Raw genomic sequence first — 11975 nt, 5'->3', positions numbered from 1 at the left:
CTAACGAGATGGATTGGCCAGGTGGCATCATTGATGGACTCAAGTGTGGCAGCGGTAGTGAGGTTGGCCCAGGATTGGACATTGTTTTGTTCTGCTGTGCATGGGATCATTATGAGTCGGTTCTGACTCGATGGCACCTGACAACAACAGCAACAATGATGTTTACATATGTCTTCTCAGTCAATTTAACTGTTTTATACTGATTTTTTGGACATGCTATTTTTAGCTCCTTAATAATTTTGGCCACCACTCGTCTGTCAGTGTGTTGTACTGTGGTGACTTGTGAGTTGCTGTGATTCTGGAAGCTATGTCACAGGTATCTTAAATACCAGCAGGGTCACCCACGGTGGACAGGTTTCAGCTGAGCTTCCAGATGAAGACAGACTAGGAAGAAGGAAAGATGGACCGTTTCTGAATGGTTAGCCGCTGATAGCTGTACGAGGGTATAGGATACGTGAATCATGGTCAGATAATGTACTATAAGACGAAACTATGAATAGTGGGAGAATATCGTCAGATACAGTGCCAGAAGATGAGACTCTCAGGTTGGAAGACGCTCACAATACGACTGGGGAAGATCTGCTTCCTCAAGGTTGAGTTGACTATAATAACATGAGTGGAGCAAAGCTTTTGGGACCTTCATTTGCTGATGGGCACAACTCAAAATAAGGAGAAACAGCTGTAAGTATCCATTAATGTGGAATATGCAAAGTATGAATCTAGGAAAATTAGAAGTCATCAAAAATGAAATGAAACACAGATCTTGACATTGGCCATTTAAATCTGACAATCATGGTTTACTACACTGGAAATGACAGACTGAAGAGGAATAGCATCACATTCTTCAATTACAAAGAACATTTCAACATCTGTCTTGAAATACAATGCTGTCTGTGATAGGATAGCATCTATATGCCTACAAGGAAGACCACTTAATGCCTTTACTATTCAAATTTATGAACCAACAACTAAAGGTAGTGTTGATGAAATTGAAGAATTTTACCAACTTCTTCTGGTGTGGCACTGTCAGATCAGCACTGGACTGTGAACCACAAGGTTGGTAGTTCAAACCCACCGGCTGCTCCTCTGAAATCCTATACAGGGTCGCTATGAGTCAGAACCAACTTAACAGCACTTAACAACCACCACCACCACCACCACTAATTTCTTCAGTCTGAAATTGATCAAACAAACAATAAAGATGCATTGTTAATCCCTAGTGATTGGAGTGCAGTAGCTGGGAACAAAGAGGAAGAAGCAGTTGTTGGAAATACGGCCTTGGTGATAGAAACAACGCTGGAGATCCCAGGATAGGATTGTGCAATCCCAGTGACTCATCACTGCAAATGTCGGACAGACCACACAGGAACAAATCAACTACATCTGTGGGCAGTGATGGGGGAGAAGCTCATTACCATCAGCTAAAACAAGGTCAGGGGTGACTGTGGGACAGACCATCAGTTGTTCATATGTAAGGTCAGGCTGAAGCTGAAGAAAATGATAACAAGTCCACTAGAACCAAACTATGACCTTAAATCGATCTCACCTGAATTTAGAGACCATTGCAAGAACAGATTTGATTCATTCAACACCAGTGACTGAAGGTGAGAATTGTAGGATAACGTTGATAACATCCTAGAGGAAGAAAGCAGATCATTAAGAAGACAGGAAAGAAAGAAAAGGTAAAATGAATGTCAGAAGAACCTCTGAAACTTGCTCTTGAACATAGGGAAGCTAAAGCAACTGGAAGAAACGAGGAAGTCAAGAAGCTGAACAGAAGGGTAGCTCGAGAAGACTCAAGTATTATAATGAAATATACAAAGCCCTGGACTTAGAAAACCCAAAGGGAAGAACATAATCAGTAATTGTCAGTTTGAAAGAATTGAAGAAAAAATTCAAGCCTCAGATTGCAATGCTGAAGGATTCTTTGGGCAACATGTTTATGATGCTGGAATCCTCAAAAGAAGATTGAAAGAATACACAGAGTCACTGTACCAAAAAGAACTTGTCAGTGTTCAGTCATTTCAAGAGGTACCACATGATCAAGAACTAGAGGTACTGAGGAAGAAGTCCAATCAACACTGAAGGCATTGGCAAAAAAGAAGCCTTCAGGGACTGACAGGGTATTAATTGAAATGTTTCAACAGACTGATGCAGCACTAGAGATGCCCACTTGTGTATGTCAAGAAATTTGGAGGACAGCTACCTGGCCAACTGACTGGAAGAGATCTATATTTGTACCCATTCCAAAGAGTGGTGACTGAATGAAATGTGGAAGTCATCAGGCAACATCCTTAATATCCCATGCAAGCAAAATTTTGCTGAAGATAATTAAAAAACGCTGCATCCATACATTGACAGAGAACTTCCAGAGGTTCAAGTTGGATTCAGAAGAGGATGTGGAATGAGAGATAACATTACTGACATAAGATGGATCTTGGCTGAAAACAATACCAGAAAGATGCTTACCTGTGCTTTATTGACTACGCAAGGCTTTGGGTTGTGTGGATCATGACAAGCTACGGACTGCCTTGCGGTGAATGAGTATTCAGGAACACTTAATTCTGCTCTTGAGGAACCTCTACGTAGACCAACAGGCACTTGTTTGAACAGAACAAGGGAACAAAGTGAAGAAGACTTGCAGTACTTACTGATCAAGATCAAGACCGCAGCCTTCGGTCCGGGTTACATCTCAATGTAAAGAAAACAAAAATCCTTACCACTGGACCAATAAATATCATCCTGATAAATTGGAGCTCTGGTAGTGTAGTGGTTACGAATCGGGCTGCAAACCGCAAGGTTAGCAGTTCAAAACTACCAACTACTTCGTGGGAGATAGATGAGGCGTTCTGCTCCCATGAAGATTTACAGCCTGGGAAATCCTGTACAGGGTCACTATGAGTCGGAACCAACTCCATGGCACACAGCTAGCCAGCCATGATAAATTGAGCAAAGATTGAAATAGTCAAAGATTTCATTTTGCTTGAATCAATCATCAACATTCATGGAAGCAGCAGTCAAGAAATCAAACAACATATTGCATTAGGCACATCTGCTGAACAAGACCTCTTTAAAGTGTCAAAGAACAAAGATGTCAGTTTGAGGACTAAGGTTTTCCAAGCCATCGTATTTTCAGTAACCTCATATGCATGCGAAAGTTGGACAGTAAATAAGGAAGACCGTAGAAGAATTGATGTTTTTGAGTTATGGTGTTGGAGGAAAATATTGAAAATACGGTGGGCTGCCAAAAGAACAAACATATCGGTGTTGGAAAAAGTACAGCCAGAGTGCTCCTTGGAAGCCAGGATGGCCAGACTTTGTCTCTCATACTTTGGATATATTGTCAGGAGGGACCATTCCTTGGAGAAGGATATCATGTTTGGTGAAGTGGAGGGTTGGAGAAAGAGAGGAAGACCTCCAATGAAATGTATTGGCACAGTGGCAGCAGCAATGGGCAGAAAGGTGGTAATGATTGTGAGGTTGGTGCAGGACCGGGAAGTGTTCCGCTTCTGTCCAACTCAATGGCACTTAACAATGAACAGACTCTTGAATGATGAACCCGTGATGTGGTGTTGTAGGATAATCCCTGGACTGCTAACCAAAAGCATCATGGTTCATACCCACCAACCGCTTTTTGGAAACCCTATCCAGGGTTGCTATGAGTAGGAAGTGACTTAACAACATTGAAAGATGCACGAAGCATCACGCGAAGATGGAAGGTATCACAGTCAGTGTTCCAACAAGAATTGGGTAGCATCCATCCGTTTTCACGAGTAGCATGTTATCAAGAATGCTTGTTATTAAAGGAAGAAGTTCAATGTACACTGAAAGTCTCCAGGAATCAACAGAATACCAATTGAGATATTTCAACAAACAAATGCAAAGCTGTATGCACTCACTTGTGAATGAATGTCAAGACATTTGGAAAACAGTCACTTGGCCAACCAGCTTGGAGAGATTCGTGTTATGTCTATTCTGTAGAGACAATCCAATGGAATGTGGAAATTAAGTAACATTTTGCTAAAGATAATTAAATGGTTGCAGCAGGGAACTTCCAGAAACTCAAGGTGAATTCACAAGAGGATCTGAAACAAGGAATATCATTGCTAATATCAGATGGATGTTGGCCGGAAGCAGAGAATACCAGAAAGTTGTCTGTCTGTGTTTTATTAACTATGCAGAGGCATTCAGTTGTGGTTCATCACAATGGATCGCACTGTGAAGAATGGGAATTTTAGGACACTTGTTTGTGCTCCTGTGAAACCTGTCCATAGACCAAGAAATAGTTCCTCCAGCAGAACGGGAAAGTTGCATGGTTTAAAGTCAGGAAAGGTATGCGTCGGGGTTGATCCTTTCACCATACTTGTTCAGTCTGTATGCTGAGCAAGTAACCAGAGTAGCTGGATGGCATCAGAGTTAGAGGAAGACTCATGAACAACTTGCTATGAGCAGAAGGTACACCTTGCTTGAGGAAAATGAAGAGGACTTGAAGCACTTGCTTTTAAGGATCAAAGACCACAGCCTTCAGTATTGATTGTCCCTCACTGTAAAGAAAACAGAAATCCTCACACCTGAAGCAATAACCAGCGTCATGGTAAGGGTAGAAAATATTGAAGTCCAGGATTTCATTTTTCATGGATCCCCAATCAATACCCATATATGCCGCAGTCAAGAAATCGTAGTGTTGCACTCACTAAAAAAATTACCGAGACTTCCTTAAATCATTAATGATCCAAGATGTCACTTTGAGAACTAAGGTGAGCTTGACCTGAACCTGGTATTTTTAATCACCTTATAGACAGTGAAAGGTGAACTATGAATCAAGAAGATTGAAGAATCGATGCCTTTGAATTACAGTATTGGCTAAGAATATTCAATTTGCTATGAATTGCCAGAAGAATAAACAAATCTGTTTTGGAAAAAGTACAGGGAGAATGGTGGAACTTCTCATATGCTTTGGACAAATGGTGGAACTTCTCATATGCTTTGGAACAGTCCCTAGAGAAAGACATCATGCTTTAATTTTTTGGTAAAGTCGAGGTTCAGCAAAAAAGAGGAAGCCCCTCACCGTGGATTGACACAGTGGCTGCTAAAATGGGCTCACTTATGGCAACGCTTGTGAAGATGGTGTAGGACTGGGCAGTGTTCTCTGTCCTGTTGTCCATAGCTTGTTGAGTTTGAACTGACTCCATGGCACCTAACAACAACTAACATAAAATTTTCACTTCAACCCAACTCCAGTTTAACCACATTTACTGATGCTTTTCTGCCTGCAGTCTGTTGCTCTCCACCCTGGCGGATGGTTGCTGCTAACTGAGGCCAGCAGTGGGCAGACCCCAGCCCTTCGGTGGGCACGTCACTCAGTCACTCATCCCTCCTGTTGGGCTGGGTCCCTTATTCCTCTACCCTACTCAGTTGAGAAACTGGGTTAGTGGGCACTTTTGTAGTAAATACGAGCCCCTTGCTGCTGATTTGAGTAGTTAGAGTTATGACAAGCACCCGACTCCCTCAGTCTGTATGCTGAGCAAATAATCAGAGAAGAATGTGGAATTGGCAGGTAAAATGTCTTTCCTCCTGGGTAAGGCCTGTCCCCAAGTCATCACAGTGGGCCCGTCGGTTCGTTATAAAACAGAATATTTTACTGTTTTGTGTTTAAAATATATATGGAATCATCTATTTAAAAAAGTTATTTCATGGTCTGAAAGTAAGGGTTTCATCAGATGTACACATACAGAGGAGCTTCAAAAAGTTCATGGAAACGTGGAGTTGAAAGATAATGGAATTTTGCTGTGAACTTTTGAAAGCTCCTCCGTTTGCAAGTTCATTAGAGGAAGTCCACTTCCTTGGTAGCTTGGTGTCACTTCTGTTGATCTTGGTTCTTTCTGGTGTTCCTTATAGGAAGGACTATCCTGTGGCGAGCTCCCTGCCAGCCCGCCTCTGTGGGCAGATGGCTGTGGCCCCGAAACCGACCACAGTGTGCTGTCTGCAGTACTCAGGTACACCCCCTAACCCAGGAACCGGGACACTTCTGTGCCCAAGAGTCTTTTTGTCTGTTCACAGTTACTGAGAATGTGTTAGCATCTTGGTTTCTTCAAGTCACATGGCATTGTGTGGGTCTAGATTAATGACTACTATTTTGCAACTGGGACTTGCTTGCTTATGGCCAGCCCCCAGCCCTACCCCTACCCCCACCCCCACCCAAACCCACTTCCTTTGAGTCTATTCTGGCTCCCAGTGACCCTGTAGGACACGGTAGAGCTGCTCTGTAGGCTTCCAAGGGCGCAAGTCTTTCCAGAAGCAGACTGCCACGTTTTGCTCAGTGAGTTTGAACTGATTACCTTTCAGTTAGCAGCCCAGTGCTTAAATGACTGCACTACCAGGGACCCTCTATGTCTTCCCACAGACAGCAAGATCTAAACTGACCTTGGCTAGCTCTCTGTCTGCTTCCAGGTGGGCCTGCTTGGACGCTGACCTGGGAGGCTGATGGAGGACAGGCATTCCTGGTCAGCAGAAAGCTCTTATCTGCTCCCGGGTGAGGTCACGTGGGCAGTGCACCTGCCACAGGGCTGACCTCTGCCCCCTGCAGGCTTCTTTCCTGGAGCCTGGGTGTCTTTTCTGAGTGATGCTTGAGAAGCTTGGACACTTGTGATGGCATCTTCATTCTCTTCTGGAAACTTCTAACCCTGGAACTCTTCTCTCAGGAGGGAACATTGTGTCTGCTTCTGAGACCGCCATGCTGGTGGGCACTGGCCTGGTTTGAAGCCAGGCCCTGTGTCGCGTCCTGCCCGAGGCCAGCCCCTGCCTCTCCAGAGCTTCTCTTTCTCCAGAGGATTTGATGTCAGTTGCCTAAGATGACCATTACTGATCACCCTGCTAAACGTCTTTATTTTCTGTATAACTCTAGGTGATTTAAAATAATTTGGGGACATTCATTTTATAGATTGTCAGAAAAATAAATATCTTTTTGATATTTGCTAGGCTAAATTAGGCAAATGGCATAAAATACTGTGGAGTAAGAGAAGTGCAGTGGGTCCGTAGAATAAACACTGGACTACATATCACAAGGTTGATGGTGGAGCCCTCCAGCCGCTGCACAGGAGAAAGACGCGGCTTTCTGCTCCTGTAAACCCTTCAGAAACCCTTCAGACACAGCCTCAGAAACCCTATACAGGGCCGCTCTGAGTGGGAACCCACCCCACGGCACTTAACAACAACAACAGGCTAAGTTTTATAGATTAGGACATGTATTTCTTGTTACAGATGCTCATGATTCAATAGCACAGGTTCTGTGTGTGATTTATTTTTATTGTATTTTAGGGAAATGTTTGAAATGTCAATGCTCAGCTGGTTATGCCTCTGAAAAGCTAGGTACCGAGACCCCGGGCCGCTCAGTCATATCGAGGTGACGTGCCTGGTCTTTCAGCTGCTTCGGGGTCGATCCCTCCCTCCTCTCCCATCTTTACATCATCTTCTGTAAATTACGAACAGCACCACAGGCCTGGGGAGAGGCCAAAAGACAGCCTTCAGAGTTGGCACACGGGAGGGCCCCTCAGTTTAGTTGGTTAGTGCTTGGAAAGGTTCATCTTACCACCTTCTTATTTCCGACTGTCTCAGTGTCTCAGAAAAGGAGCCTTGAGTAAGTACCATCTATGAGCCGTGTGCCAGTTAGTGAGATTTCTCAACGTCTTTCTTACACAGGTGATGGTCGGCGGCTGGCCTGTGGCTTAGCCAACCATTTACTGCTCGTCATGGATGCCAGCCTCACTGGAGTCCCAGCGGCTTTTCTCGGTGAAGTATATCTGCGTTTTCGTTGGCGTGAATTTAGGGACGGGCCTCACCCTGATCATGGTCATTGATGGCAAAGGCCACTTTTGCTTCCTTCAAAATAGCAGCAGGGTAGAGTCAAGGTGGGAACTGGGGAGACAGTGAAGCAGATTGCACTGAATTGTGGGAGGAATGAGACCCCAGTTACAGACACTTTCAGGGCAGGCACCCTACACATCATGGCCGAGTTCTTAGGGAAACGAGCAGATTGAATCTCATACGCATATATAATCGGCTTTTGCCTGACTGACTGTCAGTGTGTCACACTGTGGTGGCTTCATGTCGCTGGAATGCTGGAAGCTCTGTCACTGGTGTTTCAGATACTAACAGGGTGATCCATGGTGGACAGCTTTCAGTGGCGCTTCCAGACTCAGAAAAGACTTTCAACAAGGAGTAGGTGGTCCACTTCTGAGGGAGTAGCCTCTGAGAACCTGAGGAATAGCAGGGGACTATTACCTGATACAGTGCTGGAAGAAGGGCTTCTAATATCGGTGGAAGGCACTCGTAAAGCGACTGGGGAAGGAAGAGTTGACCGGAATGACGTGGGTGGAGCAAAGCTTACAGGACCTTAGTTTGCTTATAGGCCATGAGTCAAAATGAGATGGAAACCTGAAGGGAAGAGTATGCTCAGCTCAGTGTTTCTCAAGCTGAGAGAACTGAGGGAAATTCAAGCCTCAACCTGAAATATTGAAGGATTCTAAGGGCAAATTATTGAGTGATGCAGAAAGCATAAAAGGGGAGGGACGGACTAGACACAGTCACTGTGCCAAGAAGAACTGGTCAACATCCAGCCATTCGAGGAGGTAGCATATGCTCAAGAGCTGATGGGACTGAAGGGAGAAATCCAAGCTTCACTGAAGGCACTGGTGACAAGCAAGGCTCCAGGAACTGACAATGCAAATTGAAATGTTCCAACACACGGATGCAGTGATGGAAGCACTTACTTGTGTAAGCCAAGGCATTTGGAAGACAGCTACCTGGCCAGCTGATTGGAAAGGTGACCCAAGAGAATGTGGAAGTCATTAGACAGTATCAGTCCTAGCATACAGACACAAGGAATACTTTGCTAAATGTAGTTAAAAATTGGCTGCAACAGTACATTGACAGGGAACTGCCCGAGGTTCAAACCGGTTTCAGATGAGGACACGGAACGAGGGGTGTCAGATGGATCTTGGCTGAATGCAGAGACTACCAGAAAGATGTTTACTTGTGTTTTATTAACTCTGCAGAGGCATTTGACTGCGTGGATCTTAACAAACTATGGGTGACTATGTGAAGAATGGATATTCCAGAACACTTCATTGTGCTCATGAGGAACCTGGACCTAGACCAAGAGGCAGCCATCTGAACAGAACAAGGGGACACTGAGTAGTTTAAAATCAGAGGAAGTGTGTGTCAGGGGTGTATCTTTGCATCTTACTTATTGAGTCTGTATGCAGAGCTTACAATCTGAGACGATATGAAGAAGAACGTGGTCTCAAGATTGCAAGAAGACTCATTAACAACCTGCAATATACAGTTGACACAACCTTGCTTGCTGAAGGCAAAGATAAGGTGAAGCATTTGCTGATGAAAATCAAAGGCTGCTATGTTTAGTATGAATTGTAATTCAATGCAAAGATAAAACAACAATTTTTACAAGTGGACCAATAAACAACATCATTATAAATGGAGAAAATATGGAAGTTGTCAAAGGACTTCATTTTACTTGGATACACAATCCAACACTCATGGAAGCAGCAGTCAAGAAATTGAACATGTATTACATCAGGCAAATCTGCTTCACAAGACCTCTTGAAAGTGTTCAAGAGCAAAGATGTCAGCTTGAGGACTAAGGTGCGCCTGACCCAAGCGAAACTCTTAGCTAGGACAGATGCAGCCCTTCAGGGGGTTCACCTGTGGCCATCAGCTGAAAGTTCTGCTCCTGAGGCGTCCCTCGTGGAGTGGAACACTTGTGTTCAGGAGTCATGGCAGCAGGCATGATGGAGGCCCGTATGGAGTTAGTTTCTGTGCCTGTATGAAGTTAGACCAAGGCCTCTCTGTAGCACTTTAAAGTAGTTTATTAGCTGAAGACCTTTTTTGTGTTAACTGACAAGTAAATATTGATGACTTGAGTCAGTTTGTTGTTGTTAAGTGCCATCAAGTTGGTTCTGACTCATAGTGGCCCTGAATAGGGTTTCCAAGGAGCAGCCGGTGAGTTTGAACTGCTGACCTTGTGGTTTGTAGTCCAGTGCTGATCCTACAGCTCCACACCAGATGTCCCTGAGTTAGCTACAAGTTTTACATTTTCAAAGCACAAAGGTATTTTTCCTTTTTGAATTATAGGAGAAAAGCCAATTGTTTGTTTTCAGAGACGCTATCTAAAGGATAAAAGGCAGTAAAAACACCTTTCTAGGAAGTCCTCTTTCTCTAAACCCACCAGGAAGTGTCTGAGAGGGGTGGGGCTGCTCGGCTTGGTGATGATCGACCTTCTTTTTGAGATCCACTCACGCAGTGGTAGTACAGCCTTGGGGTGACGCTAGGGGTTAATGTGCAGGACTGCAAAGTCGGCTGGAACCGGGAGGCCTGGGGTTCAAGCTCACCAGCTGCTCCTTAGAAACTGTATGCAGGGTCACTATGGGTCAGAACCTGACTCGATGGCACTTCACAACAACAACAATGGGGTGGAAGTTTCTGTCTCCGCTCTGGGTGTTCCTCCTGTTCTCTTTAGCTCAAGGGATGAGCCAGAAATCTAGAGATTTAGTAGCTGTTTTCGAGGTTTAAGTAGGCAGGGTTGGCTGTTAGATCCACTTACCTGGCACGATACCAAGTTTTCTCCATTTTCTTTGTCACTGAGGCTTGGAGGGGCCAGAATCCTGCACTTGGGATTCTGCGAGTAGGACTCCAGGCTACTGATAGTTTCACCTCAGTGCCCCTTACACCGGAATGCCTGGGGTCTAGACCAACAGCGTTTTTTTCCCTAGAATTGCCTGGTGTCCAGATTTTCAGCATTTTCTTAGAATTGCCTGGTGTTGAGACTAACAACAGTTTTTCATCCTGAGCTCCGAATTGGTGGTGTAATTTTGAAGTTCTAAAAATTAACTGTAGATCATCGTAATAAATTTAAGCAGTTAGAGACATGCATTGGTATTTAAGAATAACATTCTTCAAACCTTTTGACTACCACTTGTCTGTCAGTTTGTCATACTGTTGGTGACATGTATGTTACTGTCACGCTGGGAGCTATGCCACCGGTATTTTAAATACCAGTGGGGTCATCCATGGTGGACAGGTTTCAGATGAGCTTCCAGCCAAAGACAGACTAGGAAGAAGGAGAGACAGACAGACTACTTTTGAATAATAGTCACGGAAAACCCTATCAAGAGATAGCACCAGACTACTGACTATTGAAACATGATGAAGAGCACCAGAATAGTGTCAGCTACAGTGCTGGAAAACGAGCCCCTCACGTTGGAAGGCACTCAAAATAGGACTGGGGAAGAGCTGCCTCCTCAGAGTAGAGTAGACCATGATGACATGAATGGACTAAAGCTTTCAGGACCTTCATTTGCTGATGGGGTACAACTCAAAATGAGAAGAAATTGGAACATGGAATGTACAAAGTATAAATCTAGAAAAATTGAAAGTTGTCAAAAATGAAATGGAATGCATAAAGATTAACTTCCTAGGCATTAGTGAGCGGAAATTGAGTGCCGTGGGCCATCTGGAATCTGACAACCACGTGTTTTCCTGTGACGGGAACGGCAAACTGAAGAGGAGTACTGTTGCATTCATCATCAAAAAGAACAGATGCAGATCTGCCTTGAAGTAGCACGTGACCACGTGGTTGGTTTGAACTGCAAGGTCGGCAGTTCAAACTCACCAGCCGCTCCTCGGAAACCCTATACAGGGTCACTGTGGGTCGGAACCTACTTGATGGCATTTCACAACAACAAACTGTTATTCAAGTTTATGTACCAACCACTAAAGCCAGTGATGCTAAAAGAATTTTACCAACATCATGTTTGGTGAAGTGGAGGATCAGCCAAAAGCAGAAGATGGATTGGCACAGTGGCCGCAGTAAACGGCTCAAGTGTAGCAAGTCATCGGACCAGGCAGTTTCGTTCTGTTGTGCATGATGTTGGTGTGAGTTGGTACCGACTCTGTAGCTC

At 44.3% G+C, this 11975-nt stretch overlaps 1 protein-coding gene across 1 annotated transcript in view; it reads left to right on the top strand.

Moving 5' to 3' along the window:
• Positions 1–11975, top strand: part of WDR27 (WD repeat domain 27) — a 124786-nt gene that overhangs the window by 50990 nt on the left and 61821 nt on the right. Inside the window, exons 15-16 of the mRNA XM_006876183.1 lie at positions 5899–5996; positions 7699–7788. Coding sequence (XP_006876245.1) covers positions 5899–5996; positions 7699–7788 — 188 coding nt within the window. The remainder of the gene's footprint in view (positions 1–5898; positions 5997–7698; positions 7789–11975) is intronic.

Source organism: Chrysochloris asiatica, unplaced genomic scaffold (genome assembly GCF_000296735.1).
Source record: "Chrysochloris asiatica unplaced genomic scaffold, ChrAsi1.0 scaffold00361, whole genome shotgun sequence".
Taxonomy (NCBI): domain Eukaryota; kingdom Metazoa; phylum Chordata; class Mammalia; order Afrosoricida; family Chrysochloridae; genus Chrysochloris; species Chrysochloris asiatica.
The sequence above is the reverse complement of the archived record's forward strand: the minus strand, read 5'-3'. Positions and strand labels throughout refer to the sequence as shown.